This window comes from Pseudophryne corroboree, chromosome 2 (assembly GCF_028390025.1).
Source record: "Pseudophryne corroboree isolate aPseCor3 chromosome 2, aPseCor3.hap2, whole genome shotgun sequence".
Lineage (NCBI taxonomy): Eukaryota > Metazoa > Chordata > Amphibia > Anura > Myobatrachidae > Pseudophryne > Pseudophryne corroboree.
This window is the reverse complement of record NC_086445.1, coordinates 210,123,730-210,142,164: the sequence shown is the minus strand read 5'-3', so window position 1 is coordinate 210,142,164 and position 18,435 is coordinate 210,123,730. Positions and strand designations below refer to the sequence as shown.

The 18,435-nt window shown below is 42.8% G+C and overlaps 1 protein-coding gene across 1 annotated transcript in view; it reads right to left on the bottom strand.

The window, feature by feature from the left end:
- Nucleotides 1–1,200: 1,200 nt before the first annotated feature.
- The window catches only part of LOC135050652 (chymotrypsin-like elastase family member 1), a 28,858-nt gene continuing 11,623 nt past the window's right edge, over nt 1,201–18,435 (bottom strand). The window contains exons 3-8 of the mRNA XM_063957079.1: nt 16,267–16,367; nt 12,216–12,341; nt 11,740–11,876; nt 10,332–10,477; nt 4,001–4,150; nt 1,201–1,310 (exon numbers count right to left, since the gene is read on the bottom strand). Of these exons, the coding sequence (XP_063813149.1) occupies nt 1,302–1,310; nt 4,001–4,150; nt 10,332–10,477; nt 11,740–11,876; nt 12,216–12,341; nt 16,267–16,367 (669 nt within the window). The 3' untranslated portion in view covers nt 1,201–1,301. The remainder of the gene's footprint in view (nt 1,311–4,000; nt 4,151–10,331; nt 10,478–11,739; nt 11,877–12,215; nt 12,342–16,266; nt 16,368–18,435) is intronic.

The window sequence follows — 18,435 nt, the reverse complement described above, 5'->3', positions numbered from 1 at the left end:
TCCCTGTAAAATGTAACATTGACAGGAAATGGATGACAGATTGAACATGGGGTACCATGTTGCATTACCACCCAAGGCCCATAGTTATTGTAACCAGCCATTTGGAAAGAAGGGTTCTGTATGTTGGCATGTTATTTGCCTACATCATTTTGTATTGAACATGTTATTGGTACACACAAACACATAGGGGGAATTCAATTAGCAGCGGTAATTTATTGCACAGGAAAAAGGGTGGAAGTTTTGGGCTCTAAAGCTTGGGGCTATTCAATCGCAGCCCCTTCTTTCATTGAATTACACTGTTAATGTGCGTTAACACATAGAATATAGTAAAAGTTCCTGGCCCTATGGGTTAGCATGGCCAGTGAACGCAGATTTCTTTTGAGCCTGCTCAGGCTCTAATTAAATAGCCTTGGCAGTTCAATTAACCTGCAGTAAATTACCGTGGCTAATTGAATTATTCTTATACTTTTGGATTACACCATGTGGGAGAGCTAAATGGGTTGGGTATAGGTGACCGTGACGGTCACATAACTACATCCCCAATTAAATTTATTGAATGTAGTGGAGAGTCAGCCTGTTTTTTTTATGCTGAGCCAACCAGTTCTCTAGTAACTTGTTAGGCATACAGTAGGTTTTATGCATATCATGTAAACCAACTAAATTGCTGCCTCCACTTTGTGTACGTAGGTGAAGGTAGCTACATATTCGGGTGCAGGATTCTTTGAGCAATGGCAGGATTATGGAGGAATCTAAGGGCCAGTGTCCCAGATGCAGAGTATCAATATGTGTACTAGTAGCCTTTGTTATGTACCGATGTGTCCTTTTAGTTAGTTGCCTGCACAGCGGCATGCCATGGCAAATATGCCATTAAAAAGTGCCTGCCTGTAGGGGTGTGCACAGCGTGATTCATAGGATTGCATGGGGCAAATGGTGTGGCAGTGTGGTGTACTCTGTCGGGTGTATGCACAGCAATTCACATGCCAATAATGCTTGCGCACGTGTGCCACGCTGCCAGCAACAGTGCAAGAGGACACATATGTATTGTAAACTATTTTAGACCTTTGCCTAGGATTTTAATCTTATCCTATCCATCTTTCCATTATCAGTTGCTATTTTCTCTTTTTAAAAAAAAAAAAAAGAAGTAAAAGAAGTAAAATAAATGATACACATATAAAGCACCCAAATGAAGCACAAATAATATTGTCTTTAGTATTTATTTGCTTTCTTAAAGAGAAATTTTATATTTCCTGTATATATCTTTGATGTTACCAAATCTTCTTTCTGTATCACGTCAGGTAAGTTTAAATGTTCTGCAAGAAAGACAACATCAAAACTGTATTAAACTTAGATCATAGTTTATTGTTACTTAACATTAGTGTACTCCTACTCAAACAAACAAATGAAATGTTTAACGTGGAGACATATTTCACTCGGTATCTGGACCATGGGTTGACAGTCAATAGATTGACACCATATGGTCAACATGCATATATTAGAAATGGTCAAGAGGTCGACAGGTTCAAATGGTCAACATAACAATGGTCGACACAGCATATGGTCAACATGATTTTATTTATCATTTTATGCATTTTTTCCACTTTTTCATACTTTGCTATCCACGTGGACTACGATTGGGAATGGACACCTGTGCCGTTGGAGCAATGCACCTTGTCCGAAGCATGTTAGGGGACGCGGTATACTAATTGGGGTCTCGTGCTTAAACCTACACATTAACACCCCAAAAACATGTGTTGACCATTTGCATGTCAATCTTTTGCTTGTGTCGACCTTTTGCCATGTCAACCTTGTGCATGTCAACTATTTGGTGTCAACCCAGACACTGTCAATCTTTTCACGGATGACCTATTATACTATAACCATTTCACACATATATTTATGCTATTGAATGTTTATGTTGACTCGCCTCTTGCATTTAGTCCAATTTAAATATTCTTGGTGTAATTCAGTTCTCCACAATGTGTGCCTAGAATGGTCACGAATACACACCATGTACAGTATGTCTCTTGGCTCATATTTTCTTGCACCCCAGAGAGGTGTGCAGGAAAATGGGCAAAGATTGCTTACTGTAATAAGTGGTAATGGGCTCAGCTGGACATTGCAGTGGCAAATCACAGAGAATTTGAATTGCCCATTCTAATTGGCAGCATGTTGTTCTTGCCTTCCTCTTCAGGCTAGCTTAACATATTCCAGAACCGCTCACCTTCATAAGCTTTCCTATCAGATTATATCCCCACTGTACAGTCCGCACATATCATCCACATATTTTCTCTTTCTTCACTTTCCCTTCTTTCTGACCATGGTTTATCATTGCTGTGATGTGATATCATACAATCCACCTAGAACCTTTGCAATCAGGTGGACAAATATGCAATAGATAGTGCCTTTCCTTTTGTATCAATGCCTGGTTCCCTATAGATTGTAAGCTTGCGAGCAGGGCCTTTTGTTTTATCATTGTGTCCGATTGTAAAGCACTACTGAATTTGCTGTGCTATAAAAGAAACTGTTAATAAATAAATAAGTATTTAATTATCTACAGAAGGTCTAAAGCTTTGAATGTTTTAATGGTATAACTGGCTACAGTTTAGTCTAATTCAGTGAATATTAAATTGTTCTTATCAGGGAGGTGCAGTCAGGCTAGGCAGGGGAGGCAGACCCTTTGCTATCATACTCCTTTTCCATCTCCTGAGATTTTATAGAAAACGATTAGAATAATACAAAGAAGACATTTTTAACATAAACAACTTCTTTGTTTATTGTAATTCATTGTATAGCTAACACTCACCAGCTTTGTGGTTATCCCTAGAGCTGCAGGGAGATGAGAGAGGAGGCAGCAACAGCTCTGCCTCGGTTCTACAGTCAGACACTGCTTTGCTAAACCGAGGGGTGGAGCCACACTAAGGGCTGTAAAGCTGCACAGAAAGGGAGCTAATAGAGGCATACCTCTGAGCATGGGGGTGTGCCTTGTGCACTGATGAACACTTGGATGTATCATGTGACCAGGAAGTGCACGGTAGTCGGAGCTCAGTCAGCAGCAGCAAGAGAAGACACAGTAATGCAGGTAGGAGACTCAATGGACACTGTAGCTTAGTGTAGTGAGGGGAGAGTTACAGTAAGTAGGGGGTGAGAAAGGCTCCCAGCATTCAGACCTATCACCATGTTTGCCTTCCCAGCCATTCATGTCACTGCACGTCACTGGTTTTTATTGGCTACATGCTGGCCTAGTTCTGTGAAGCTTTCTAAGGCTCTGTACAGTTGGCATTGCTCTCCATATTTGGTATGCTAACTGCTAAAGGACAATTAGTTTTATTTTTCAAACAGTATGAGCTAGGAATAGCCATCAGTAGGCTGCCCATCAATGGTTGCCATAGATTATGCCATCGGTGATAACCACTGATGGCACATTAAACATCTAAGGTGAACCATTGATGGTTTGGACCACTCGATGACCACCACTACCCAGGCCGCAGGCCAATAAATAAAATAGGGGCAGGGCTTAGTGGGTAGATGTGGGTGGGGCTAAGCTCTGTGCAGGGGGGAATTAAAATATATATATATTTGGTTCCACTCAGCCATCGATGGCAGAGACTCATTGGCTCTCTGACATTGATGCCAAAACCATCAGCCATTGGAAGTTAGTCATCGATGTTTGGCAACAATCGATGGTCGATAGCCATCCCTAGTATGAGCTGTGTTGTGGAAACTGCTAAACACAGAACAGCATACTGCAGATGGAGAACAATGTCTTCTGTACACATTCTGATACTTTGATTGGTTATATGTTGTGTCTAGTGGCTGTACATTTTTCTGTATTTAACCACAATAAAATAGGCACTGCCATCCCAGGTAAACTAAATGTTTATGAAATAATTTGTCCTGTGGGGTTTGTGAGCACATATAAATAAACATATAAATGTAGAAAAGGAAGTCAATTGCTATGTTCAAGAAATAAGTTATCTGTAAGTGCCAATACAGTACTTACGCTGTTGATCCAGGAAATGTAGGTAGATACTCTAGTGAACACTGTTGGTTTAAGGTAGGCGTTGCATCCAAGAGAGGACACAAAGCTAGTCACACCGTGGACTTCATATCCGTTACCGGATACACAGTTCAGGGGTCCACCAGAATCTCCCTGAAATATATATATGAAAAAAATGTGTTGGTCACAGCTCATAAATCATAATAATTGCTAACTTTTCCTTCAAATATTTAAGTAAAAGGTATTTTAAATAGTACTGACATGCTTCTAAACTGCATACTTGCAGAAATCCAGTGACAATAGCCAAAGCTGGGCATATACTATGCAATTATCTGGCAAATCATATGCCAGATCTGGTTGGTTGGAATGAAAATCTCGTAATGTATGAGGGCAAATGACAACCATTTGATCCCAAACACTGGAAAACGACCAAAAACTGGCGTTTATACAAATTGGTTAACAAAGGTTACACAGTGCCACCGCTCATAGGCGTGCGCAGGGGGGGGGTGCCTGGTGCGCACAGGCACCCCCTAATGTCTGGCACCCCCTGCACTCTTGCCTGCTGCTGTAGTGATTGGCGATCACTATAGCACCATTCTTGTGTCACCACCCGCTGCGCCCTCCACTCGGTCTGGCCGCCAGCTGTCTGGACACCTGAGATGGGTTCATTGTTTATTTGCATGGGTGCAGCGTCACTGACAAAATCCTCTTCCCGACTCCGCCTAACTGCGCGATGTGATATGATGATGTCATGCTGCGCTCCTGCCCGCCTCTCTCTCCACTCGTTGTATGCCATGCCACACTGACGCCACAGTACGCAGTGTTCCTCTTAGAGGAGAGGAGGAGGACTGGGGGACAAATTCAAATCAATGATGACAGTTTGAGTGACAGTAAGTTATAATAACTTTAAGCAAACTGCTGCAGCCGAGTTTGCTCATGCAGGGGAAAGAGAGGGGGCAGCCAGGGGGATATACAGTATAGTATATTATTAATAATAATGTATTATTATTACATATATTACACAGTATATTATATTACACAGTATATTATATGACACAGTATATAATATACTGTGTAATATAAGTAATAATAATATATTATTAATAATAATAATATATATTTTGAGTGATTAGTTAATAATCCATGGTAATAAAATATACAAATTTAACATACATGAAACATGATAATGATATATATATAACATTTGTGACTAACCTCCGAAAACGTGTGTTTATTTGGGAAATAGCCGTAAATATTGTTTGACAAATGGGCCCCTTAGTCCCCTTTTTCTTTATCAAGAGCCATTTATGGATGCACTATACCAGTAGTTGCCAAACTTTTTTGAATCTTGGCACCCTAGAGTATCAGAACTTTTTGCACGGCAAAATGCAGGTTTACAGCTTTTGGGTTTAATAATTATCTAAGGAGCCAGCCCTCACTGTACACTCTTGTTTAATCAAATTCCCATTATTATTTAGTTTGCATTGAGTGGCAATATGCGGTGCTAGACACGCCCAATAGGTGGGGCTAGACACACCCAATAGGTGGGGTTAGACACGCCCCTCCAATCATGCACCCCCTAATAAAATGTGCTGCGCACGCTTATGCCACCACTGCCCTCCTAAAATGAACCAATGCTATATAGATTTATATGGACTCTTGTAGGAGATATTTTTCTTGATGTAACAAAGGCTTCTGGTTTGGTAATCCACACACTTGTTTTTGAGAAGAAAAAAAAACTACACTCCACTGGTTTGTCTGCAGATGCAACAGCCTGGTTAAAATAAGTATTTATGTGGTTGGATGTTTCATCTCTGGATCAGCAAATTCAGGGGCATTTTAAGCATGGAGCCCATGTGCAGTCTCCCTCTGTGCCCCCTCCTTTCCAGCCGTCCGTTAGCATATTCGTATGTGCACTGGGGGTAATTCAGAGTTGATTGCAGCAGCAGCAAATTTGTTAGCAGATGGGAAAAACCATGTACACTGCAGGGGAGGGGGGATATAACATTTTCAGGGAGAGTTAGATTTGGGTGGGTTATATTGTTTCTGTGCAGAGTAAATACTGGCTGCTTTATTTTTATACTGCAATTTAGATTTCAGTTTGAACACACCCCACCCAAATCTAACTCTCTCTGCACATGTTATATCTCCACCCCCCCACCCCCCCCGCAGTGCACATGGTTTTACCTAGCAGTGGCGTGCGGTGAGGTCAGTAGCTGGTGAGGCACTGCAGTCATAATGTTCGCTGATGCGGCAGCTTGTGCAGGTGAGGGATCTTTTCAGATCCCTCCCCGCTATTTCACTGCAAGGTCCCTGTCAGGTGGGCAGACTCAGCAGGGGTCACGATGCCTGCAGACCTGCCTATCTCACGCTGCCAAGCAGCAGCGTACTGCATTTACAGCAATCCCTCTCAGCCCGCGGGACTCCCAGTGACTGTACTGATCCCCGCTGCCAGAGAGTCCTTTCATGGATCCATGATCCTCCTCTCCATGGCACTTCCTGCTCACCTGGACCCCTGACCAGCGCTCACCTGGACACCCGGCGATGATGCAGTGTAACGAGAGGATCCAGGTAGGGTGCGGGGACACTGGGGACCTATAGACAAGTAGCAAACAACTCTGTAATCCACTGCTGACAGTGCCGGCAGACACCATCTGACCTGACCCAGCTGGCTGTGGGGACATTAGGACACACACACACACAGAGGAAGTGGGAACACGGGGCAGTGCTGTAACTAGACATTTTAGCGCTGTGTGCAAGAAATGGCAGTGGCGCCCTCCACCTTATGTAAAAGAGGGACAGTGCGCGCCGTTGGCGCGCGCAAAAAATATAGGGGCATGGCTTCATGGGGAAGGGGTGTGGCTACAAAATAATACCAATTCATATAACGGTGCACAGTAGTCTCCATTATATAAATTACGCTGCACAGTAGCACCACTACACCAGGTAGAGCCCCTTTTACACATTACGGCAGACAGGCCCCCTTTTTACACATTACGGCAGCCAGTCCCCCTTTTTACACATTATGGCAGACAGCGGCCCCTTTTTACACATTACAGCAGACCGCGTCCCCTTTTTACACAGTACGGCAGCCAGCGTCCCCCTTTATACACAGTACGGCAGCCAGCGTCCCCCTTTTTACACAGTACGGCAGACAGTGTCCCCTTTTTACGCAGTATGGCAGACAGAATAGATAGCTAGATACACGGGTAAAGTAAGACGGGGAGCATAGGGGTCGGTGTGTACTGACTGTGTCGGCAGCGGAGACACCGTGAGACATACGGGGATAGAGAGGACGGGGGAGCACAGTGGTGCACTGACAGAGCAGGGGCCACTGCAGGATTTCTAAGAGGGGGTTTCCAGATATATGCTATGTAGTTTTAGAACGTATATATATTTTATAGACAGAGACATTTATATGAATAATACAGCCAGGGGCGGATTGGGATGGCAAACCAGCTCGGGAAATTTTAGGGAGCAGCCCTAATTTTATATATATATATATATTATATTATATTATATTATATTATATATATATATAGACAGATGAGGTCCCTGCACTTGCCCTTTGAAATCCACGTGATAATGCTCAGTTGCCATCTGAGGAATGAATCCGATATAACAAACGAAATGGCGGCACTCCGAGACTACTTAGTGTGAAGAAATGCTGCTTTATTAATAAAGTAGCATTTCTTTACACTCAGCAGAATAAAGTAGAATTTCTTTACACTCAGCAGTCTCTGAGTGCAGCCATTTCGTTTGTTATATAGCTCTGGTAAAATACACATTGAGAATATACACATTTGCAATTGCTTTGTATAACATTGGTTTCATAGAGTTAAATCACCAAGCCCTGAGCCCTGAACACAGGAGAACTCCCGTGCTTCAGCCTGTATAGGGGGAGGGAGAAACTCCAGTACAGGGAAAGCATTTTACTTTCCGTTTCTGCTATCCCTGATAGCAGAAGTCCGTGCATGCAGGGAGAGGAACTTTTCTGCCTGTTGGTATGAGAGCACAGGAGTTTCCAGGACTCCCCTGCATGCCGTGGCTGACAAAGAGGACATCACTGCTGTGGGGGACACAGTCACTACAAAGCATACTGCCGCCCGGCTCCCTCTCCCTTCTGCCTGCTCACTGCTCAGTTCTGACAAGCAGCAGCATGACAGCTCGCCAGGAGGCAGGGAGGGAGGAGAGAGATCTCGATCTCTACCTACAAGACGCTGCCGCTCCTTCTTCCCTCGTCCAGCACTGACAGTGACAGCCGGATGCAGTCACTGTCAGTGCTCTATCTAATGCCCAATCACAGGGACAGGGGCGCTGCGGCACTTACACAGGTGCCGCTCCATGACATTTTTCAATGGTCTTTTCGGCTACTTTCCTTGGCCCCGCCCACTGCCCAGCCCGTACCACTGCCCGATTAGAATGCACAGTGGGAGGCACCGTTCTCGGTGCCGCACAAGTGCATTTAAACACCCATTTAACATCTAAAAACATTCACATAATATAAAGAAGATTCTTATGACACAGATTATGTGTCATAAGTATCTTCTTTGTATTATTTTAATCAGGAATGACAGGGGAGGCACTGCCTCCCCTGACTGCACGTCCCTGTTACCTAGCTGCTAACAAATTTGCTGCTGTGATCAACTCTGAATCAAGCCCACTGTCACTGCGTGAGACTGAGCGCTGGTACAATAGACTCTAGCGTTGTTTTTTTTGCCACAGCTGCAGCACTGATGTGGGACTCTGAATAGGTTAGTATTTAATAAATGAGTGCAGCATGTGCAAAGTGGGCACCCATAGACCAATGGCGTCACAATGGGGGTGCGGCCCGCACCTGTGTGTCTCCTGCCGAGGGGTGACACCAAAGCGCTGGCTCCTGCTCAGCGACAGGAGCCGGGTGCTGTACTTTAACATTACGTGCAGCGACCCGGCTTCTGTCACGGTGTAGGAGCAGGCAACGCAGATATGCTAGCCTCTGGGGGCAGCCCATAACTACCGGACCTCCGGAGTGATTAAAATGCCGGACGGGGCAATTAGCCACGCCCCTCCCACGAAGCCACATTCCTCCCGTGGGTCGGTTTGCTTAGCCACACCCCTCCCATGAAGCCACGCCCCATTGTGCCCACGGCCGCACCGGGTGCATAAGAGGTGAGTGACGCCTCTGCCCTGGACCTAGGGGCCCATGCACACTGCACACACTGCACCCAGTATAGATACGCCACTGATCCAATTACACCTTTATAGCTCAGTCATATTCATCTAAGCCTCTGAATCTTCCCTTCATATTTGGGACACAGCCTGTACTGCAATCTGCCACAATGCCTCCTCCTCATCCTCAATGGTTTAAGCTTTGTTGTCAACTTTAAGTTGTTTTAAACTGGTTTAACTACTCCAGCTATTGATTCCTAGTGTTTGGTCCTCTAACTGAAAGTGTCATCAGACCAGGTCTGTCACTGATCATTATCTCTCTGTAGCTTTCACAGTCTATCTTTTTCAGGTTATCATCTACATAATATGCAACTTTTGCCATTACTAAATGCAGAAACAACATGCAGAGCCAGCCTTCTCACATATGATGGGGAAGATTTATCAAAGCTTGGAGAGAGATAAAGTACTAACCAATCATCTCCTGTCATCACGTGCAGCCTGTAAAATGACAGGAGCTGATTGGTTGGTACTTTATCTCTCTCCAAGCTTTGATAAAGTTCCCCCAGGATGCCTAAAGATTGGAACGCTGTGGCTTGCTCAATAAAACATCCAACCAGGTCCATTTTAAGAAGTGTCTCTGCACCTGTGTGACCTAACATGAACCACTGCCAGTCCCACCCAAACTAAACCATGCCCGTTTTACAGGATTCGATTCCTCTTTCACCCTTTATATCTTCTCTCCATATGAATGCCATTATTTCACAGCGTCTGGTTTATTTTTTACATTTCTATTTCAGATTTGGTTTCTTTTCAACTTTTTCTTTTATTTAACAAACTGATTAAACCGATTTACAAGTTGACTTATTTTGTGAAACTATGGGGTCTATATACTAAGCCTTGGATGGAGATAAAATGGATGGAGATAAGGTCCCAACCAACCAGTTCCTAACTTAATTTTTCAAACCCAACATGGCAGCTAGGAGCCGATTGGCTGGTACTTTATCTCCATACAATGCTTAGTAAATAGACTCCTATGTCCCTTTGGGCATTGCTCTGTGTAGTACACCCAAACTATAACAACAAATAACCTAAAATACTGTTTAAATAATGTAGATGTCTATTTATCGGTACAATTTAGCTAAACAATTCTTGTATTAAGAATCAGCATTTTTATAAGCCTTACATTGCATCCAGCCTGATTTCCATTACCACCAGCACAAACCATAGAGGTCTTGACAGTGCTGCCCCAGTAAGAGCTGGTTGAGCAAGTTGAGTGGGCCACCACTGGCAGAGGGGCCTGCTGGAGGATGGATGGCAGAGATCCACCGGCTGGAACAAAAGAAGTAAGAATACAATTATTCCCAGTATGCTGCAACATGGCATCGAGTCTATACTTAGAGCTTATACTATATTAGACACTGTGAGTAATAGACTCTAAATCAGATAGTGTGTGCACACTATTTATTGTTATTGCTGTGAACATAGGTGATTTATAAAGATCAAATAGAAAATACAAATATCTGGGGGGGGAAGAAATTTAATCAACAATTTTTTTTTATGTGATGTGTATCCACTAACATGTGCTGCCATGTGATGTCTAGTTTCCTGCATGGTAAATATGGCATTGCTGGAAAGAGGCAACTTTTTGTGGTTGGTCCTTTACTGGTACATAATTGTCAATAACACCATGTCACTATTTGTGGCCCCTTTATACACGCTTTATGGATGCCAGCTTTGTTTCTCGAAATTAAAAGCTAGAAATATAGAAATTGTATTTCTGTTTGTGCATGATTACCCTGACAGCACTCACTCTAATACAGTTTTTTATTTATTCATCCAGCACCCTACATACTGTGTTACTTTTAAGCAAGCATTCAGTTTTATTTTTATACAATGTACATTTATCAAATACCATATATGTACCATAATTATCTGCTAGCTCAGTAGAGGGATGTATTGGTGCAGTATCTAGGTGATTAATCAGGATTCAAACACAGCTTTTTCGGTAAATAAATGAAATAATGATTGACTGTCAGCATAATCAAAACAGAAAATAATAAACTGCCTAGCCTCTCTGTGTAGAGCATTATCTCACTGCTTCGCCCCTCTCTAGACTGGGGCAGCTAGTTCGCAACAAAGTCAAAGAGTTTGGTGGTCTTCCCTGTCTCTTTCAGGTTTAGACATTGTCCTCCAGGCCCCTAGAGGCTTCCAAGCACACTCGACTCTGACTGTAGTCTCTAACTGGACTGTCAGACTGCTAGAACCCCAACTGGGCTCTGACTCATCATCAGGTATGGTCAGAGTCTTTACTGATACTTGCACAGTACATCTTTTTTATCTCTATATTATCTATATAACCCATTTTAGTAACTACAGTGTCCATGACACATTGCTTGGAGCTGTCTGTTGAAAGACCGAACCCAAGAAGCAAGGTCTGTACACTGCAGGTAACAAAGGTTAGAGGGCACATGCTGCATTAGCTGGTAGTCCTAGCAGTGGGACCTCCCTATTCTGCAACAACACATGCAATCTGGTTTCTTGGACTATTACACAGACAACCAATTACAAAGCTATCTTGTAGGATAACTTACTAGAGGTTCTTCCCCATCCTGAAATAATGCAGTTGTGGTTGTGGCCGAGAACAACGCCACTAGCGGGCAGGGCAGCCAGTTTCACGTAGCTATTAATAGTAGCGCTAGATGCCAGATGGAGGACGGCAATATCATAACTATATGGGATGAGAGAAATAAACAATATAGTGAGATCTCATACTGTACCAATGCAAGATTGTATTATATAATAAGCATTAGTTGTTTATGATTTGCTGCTCTGTGCTACTCTCTGTACTGAATACAATTATATCCAGAGACCAGCTTTGTGTCATATTCCCCTTTAAGGGGAAAGTTTGCCTATTAAAGTACTGAGGTACTGAGGTCCTTCCCTTTAAAAAGTTAACAGGAAAGTGGAAAAGGAAATCTTATTGCTGTTGTGTAAATCTGATTTGCAGAACAGTAAATCTACTCGGGAGCAAACTGTATGTTACTCTTAGATTGTGGCAGAAACGTACCCAGCAGCAACATTGTTGGTGTTCCAGGATGCATGAATACGGATGCCTGACACTGAGATGTATTGCTCTGTTCCATCATTTGCACTCAGGTTGTGATCTCCCAAGACCACACGGTAGGTGGCTACCCTAAACAGCAGGTAGAAATAAGCAGACAGACTTAGGTCACTCTTTGTAGACATACCACGTTCCAAATGCAAATTTTTGACAGGAATCCTAAAATAATTTGCTTGACAGATCAATGTGCCGTTCCCAAAAATTTTAATTTTTTCACAACGTTCTCCAGTATAGTGCTCTGCATTAAATAGAGATACTTTACTCCCTAAAATGAGCTTTTGTATTAGGACACAATTACGGTAATTTACATTGTCTGAATTGCAGTGAAGTAGCACAGTAAGGTCTATCTTACAGCACCATGTATAATACTGTCAGTGCATGGCTTCATTCCTACATTTAAATACTTTATGAACCTCATTCATTTCTTCATAGCTGCCACTAGTTCACAATAACCAGAATACCATATCCAGAACATCGGTTTGGGATTTAAATGGATCAGAGTGGAGTGGATTTTAGTAGATAAGTTGAAGGCAAATTCATTTGTGGTTCATACATTTATTCCAAACTTCTCATGCATACAATGTGACCTTAGTAGATGTGTGCAGAGTACGTTAGCATACCTCTCAAACATCCCAATTTTTACTATTTTTAGCCACAATGTCCCGTGGGGGAGGTTGGTGTAAATACTGAATTGATGCCATGTGTTTGTGCACAGCATATAAACATCTAAAATCATGTAATTTTGGTCTGTTATTGGTTTTGGCCACCTAACAACTTACAGTATTGTTTTCACCAATATTGGCCAAAGGCTGCAGCCACCTGGCTGGTTATTAAGCAAATGAGCAGTGGCACCAACACATGGTAGTTTAGAGCACATCTATGAAGCATTGCCACACAGCAGAGGCAGAAAAGAATAATGTTGCAAGATGGAATTGTCCTTGGGCCCTCCCACCCACCTTTATGTTGGATATTAAAAAGGACATGCTCAGTGTAACAAACCAAGCACTTCAGCCACAGGGACTGCCACTTTTGTGGCTGAAGTGCTTGGCTTGTTTGGCCCCCCACAAAACAAGCTCCCAATGGGATTAAGGCAGCTAACAGTGATGTTTTGTTAATGATCTTTCTCTACAGTGGGAAGAATGATGTATAAGAATTTTCATCCTCACCCTAATCAGTGTTAAGTTCATCACACATTATTAACTCATCCCTGTTTGAATCCACCATTACAGAAGTCTCTGTACTTTGATGTAATTGGCAGGAAAGGTCTTCCTCGTGGAATTTGTAGTTCATTTTTATGAACATCATCTTTTCCACATTTTGAGAAAGCAGCCTCCCATGCCGATCACTCACAAGGTTCCCGTAGTTGCTGAAAACCTTTTCCAAGTACACACTGGTGGGTGGGCAGCTTAAGTAAAACATAGTGAATTTGTATGAGGTGTTCCAAATTGCCATTTTTTTCTACCAGTAGTCAAAGAGACTGTCTGACATGCTCATTTGTACACTGTCATTAAAATAATCCTCCACCATTCTATGGATGGTTACCATAATAGATTACCAGGTGTCACTAATGTTGGGCAATTATTTGAGACATGACCAGATGTCAAAATGTTGTATCACTCTGGTGTGAGTTGACTCACACTCATCACCAGTGGGTCTCTGGAGAAACCATGGTTCTTTCCTGGCAGCAGCAGTTGCAGGAGACACTAAAGGAGGAGAAATTGGCATGTTATGTGCCACTTGAGCTGCCAACTTGCCCACAAGGAGCTCTTTGCATCTCTTAAGATCTGTGTCAGTTGGAAAGAAAGACATTCTATACAACGTAAACCTAGGATCAAGTATGGTCGCCAAAATGTAGTGATCCGATTATTATTATTATTATTATTATTATTATATTTTATAGTTACATTGTATCTGTTATATTTGAAATAAGTAGTTTATTTGGTTACACTGTGTTCTATGTGTGTAGCTGTTAATAGGAATAAGTCTAGGCCAGAGGATTTCACAGACAAATAGCAGCTGACATTGCTCGTAATCCCTTGCATGTCACACAGGCATGTAAGGGGTTAATTCTGGTAGTGACTGGACACTATGGGGGTAATTCTGAGTTGATCGCAGCAGAAAGTTTGTTAGCAAATGGACAAAACCATGTGCCATGCAGGGGGGGCATATATAACATTTGCAGAAAGAGTTAGATTTGGATAGGTTATTTTGTTTCTGTGCAGGGTAAATACTGGCTGCTTTATTTTTACACTGCAATTTAGATTTCAGTTTGAATACACCCCACCCAAATCTAACTCTCTCTGCACATGTTATATCTGCCTCTCCTGCAGTGCACATGGGCCCTCATTCCGAGTTGATCGGTCGCAAGGCGAATTTAGCAGAGTTACACACGCTAAGCCGCCGCCTACTGGGAGTGAATCTTAGCTTCTTAAAATTGCGACCGATGTATTCGCAATATTGCGATTACTAACTACTTAGCAGTTTCAGAGTAGCTCCAGACTTACTCTGCCTGTGCGATCAGTTCAGTGCTTGTCGTTCCTGGTTGACGTCACAAACACACCCAGCGTTCGCCCAGGCACTCCCACCGTTTCCCCGGCCACTCCTGCGTTTTTTCCGGAAACGGTAGCGTTTTCAGCCACACGCCCCTGAAACGCCGTGTTTCCGCCCAGTAACACCCATTTCCTGTCAATCACATTACGATCGCCGGAGCGAAGAAAAAGCCGTGAGTAAAAATACTATCTTCATAGTAAAGTTACTTGGCGCAGTCGCAGTGCGAACATTGCGCATGCGTACTAAGCGGATTTTCACTGCGATGCGATGAAAAATACCGAGCGAACAACTCGGAATGAGGGCCATGGTTTTGCCCAACTGCTAACAAAATTGCTGCTGCGATCAACTCAGAATTAGGCCCTGTGTGAGAGTTGGAGACATGCTAACTTAATTAGCATCTATTGTTCTCTCCTATACATGTGTAGACATGCAGGGCATCAGTATGTTTTAAACTGCACTGAACCTGGCCTTCCTCACTCCCATCTCCAACCCCTATTTCTGCAGCTCCAATTAGCAGAGAGCACCATGCCCTGGACAGCCCTGGAAGGCAGGTCTACACCTGTGGGAATGGAAGACTTTAAAAAGAGAAGCAGTGAGCTTTACCAGTGAATGGATATCTGCAGAGAAGGTCTAGAGAGAGGTAATTAGACAGCTGCAGTGCAGGCACTGACTAGGTGGTGACGTCAGTGGGGAGAATGTGTGGTGAAGGGCGCTGTGTGAGCTGGTATCCCAGGCCGGGAGACACAGGAATACTGTCAGCATTTAACAGCAGGAGTCCACAGGCATATGTAATCGTATACTACTTTTGGGACTTAATGAGATACAGACACAGTAGTTCTTGCACCCCACAGCCTTTCACTCACACAGTGGTCTTAATGCTGTAGCCCACAGCCCTTTAGTCTGACAAAGCAACAGTAATGCTTGCACCCCACAGCCCTTTACAGACGCAGTCCTATTACTGCTGCAGCCCACAGCACCACACCGTAACTCTCCGACGTCCTGTATGAAATGGCACCTGAATCACTGCAGGAGTGACTTTTATCAAATCCAAATCACCTGAGATTCAATGCCGGGAAGATGAAGTTTTGCCTCGTTTTGGATTCCAAGCCTGGCAGGAAATCCCAAGCCAGGGCTCGGATTCACTCGGAATCGTGAAGTACGGGCGAGTTCAGTTCTCTGAAAACTGGACCCGCACATCAATAGGAGGAACACAAGTATACAGATACATGTTTTATATATTTTTTTTTAAAATAGATGGTTTTGTTAAACACAACATAATGTACTTCTGATTTCTGAAACATGTCCTTGTGAACTGATTTGCTGGCTTCAAATGCATTTGTAGAAGCTTTAAATATTCTAAAACCTAGCTAATATCTAGCAGTCTCCTTTAAGAGTTTCAAAAATAGACCTTTTACCATGAACCTGATATTGTTTCAGTGTCTGTTACCTGTCCACACAGTGAGCAGCAGTCATCACACGGTTAGCACGGATCAGAGTACCTCCACAGGTGTGGTACCAGCTGCTGCCAGAGATGTATTGGAGAGATATCTAGAAGATAGAACATATTTCACAGTACCATGTACAATTATATTCTTCCCTTGCCTTATATTCTTTGTTTTTAAACTGGATGCTTCGTTCCAAAGAGGTAGAGATTAAAAAAACATTACCATCTGGGCAAGTTATAGTGATTCTTTAACTGATGTTACCAAGACCCAAATTCAGACCTGCTTTCAGACCACACAATGGTATGAAACCTGCATATTGTTGAATAACGCCCAGTGCAGATCGGATAGCTCCTTAATCCCACTGTGTCTCCTTGGGGTGGGGGGTTTCCATCTCTGTCTTTAATTATTTTCACAGACCTTTCCATGTAATGGAAAGGTATTGTACTGTAGGTGTGGTCTCCCCCTTTACCCTAAGAGCTGCCTTCTTCAGCGAAGGCCAGTCACTCTTAGGTTTCTTCTTTCTTTTTCTCCCATCACCTTTCCCTGGCTCTCTTTCCTTATCTGTCTTCTTTCTTCTCCCCACCCCCCCATTTCTTTCTTCAACTGCATGACCAACTACAGACTGGTATCAAACCTTCCTTTTCTAGTAAAGTTTATTGAGAAAGTGGTTGCAACTTCAACAGGAAAGCCACCTGACAACCCATGGTATTTATGATTCATTCCAGTCAAGATTCAGGAGAAGACATAGCACTAAAACAGCCCTGGTATGTGTGCTTAATGATTTTCTGATGACAAGAGACAAGGGTGACTGTTCAATCTGAATCCTTCTGGCTCTCTCTGCAGCATTTGATACCATCGACTATGGATTTCTGATTGAGTGTCTGAACATTTCTGTGGATTGGACAGCACAGTCCTTAGTTGGTTCAAATAGTTTCTCATCGACTGGTCACACAAAGTTTAATCTGGACAATACTCATCTTCACCAGTGCCACTGCCATGTGCTGTACTATACTATACCCCATGCTTTTTGCACTATACATACGATCACTGAGTGATATAATCAGACATTACCTGGTCTACCATTGCTATACAGATGTACATAACTGTACCTGTCCTTTGCTCCAGGTACTGAGAAACTAATAACACCCCTAAATGACTGTCTAGCTGAGCTCCAAGGTTGGATGAGTGCCAGTTTGCTGCAAATTAATCCTGATAAAACAGAGGTCCTTATGATAGGACCTCAACATAAAAGGACAAGACTGCAACATAGTCATCCAACTGGACTTACATGTGGGAGTTCAGAATGATAAAACACTGACCATGTGCAGAATCTTGGTGTTGTCCTGAATAATGGCTTGATGCTTAAACATTTGTATCATCTTAATTAGACTACTGTAATGCACTCTACTTTGGTCTCCCAGCAATAGATTTGCACAGTTTACAGCTGGTACAAAACGCAGCTGCCAGACTCTTAACCAACCAGCTCAGATCCAGCCACATAGCAGCCATTCTCTACTCCCTCCACTGGCTGCCCGTAAGATGGCAAATTTATTTTAAGATTGGCTTACTGACTTTCATAGCCCTACATAACCAGGGCCCAAGGTACTTGAAGCAACTCTATACTGCCCCACTCGATTACTGCGATCTGTAGATGAAGGACTTTTAGCAGTACCTAGAATCTCCCAAAATTTAAAGCTTTTCGCCTCTATGGAACTCATTTCCCCACACAGTTCAAGAGGCCACCACTCTAGAATCCTTCAAAAACAGACTCAAGACTTTCCTTAAGTGCCTTGAGTCCCGTTGGAGAAAGAGCACTATATAAATAAAATTATTATTCTTGTTACCCAAGCATGTCCTTACAGTCGCTTTAGTATCTTCATTCTCTCTGTATTTTCTGAAACGCTTTTCTATCTGTTAAGTGCTTTGAGACCTACTGGAGAAAGAGTGCTATATATATAAATAAATTATTATTATTATTATTATTATTATTATTGTTGTTTTTACTCCTTTTGTATAACCTAAGTTCTTCTTGAGGTTCTCAACTCGGGAATCTATGAAAAGTACAAAAAAATAATAAAAATGGATTATAGCATCATCTCTTGCTTATTATTGGATGACCATGAGGACTTTCGCAATACACTATGGGGGTCATTCCGAGTTGTTCGCTCATT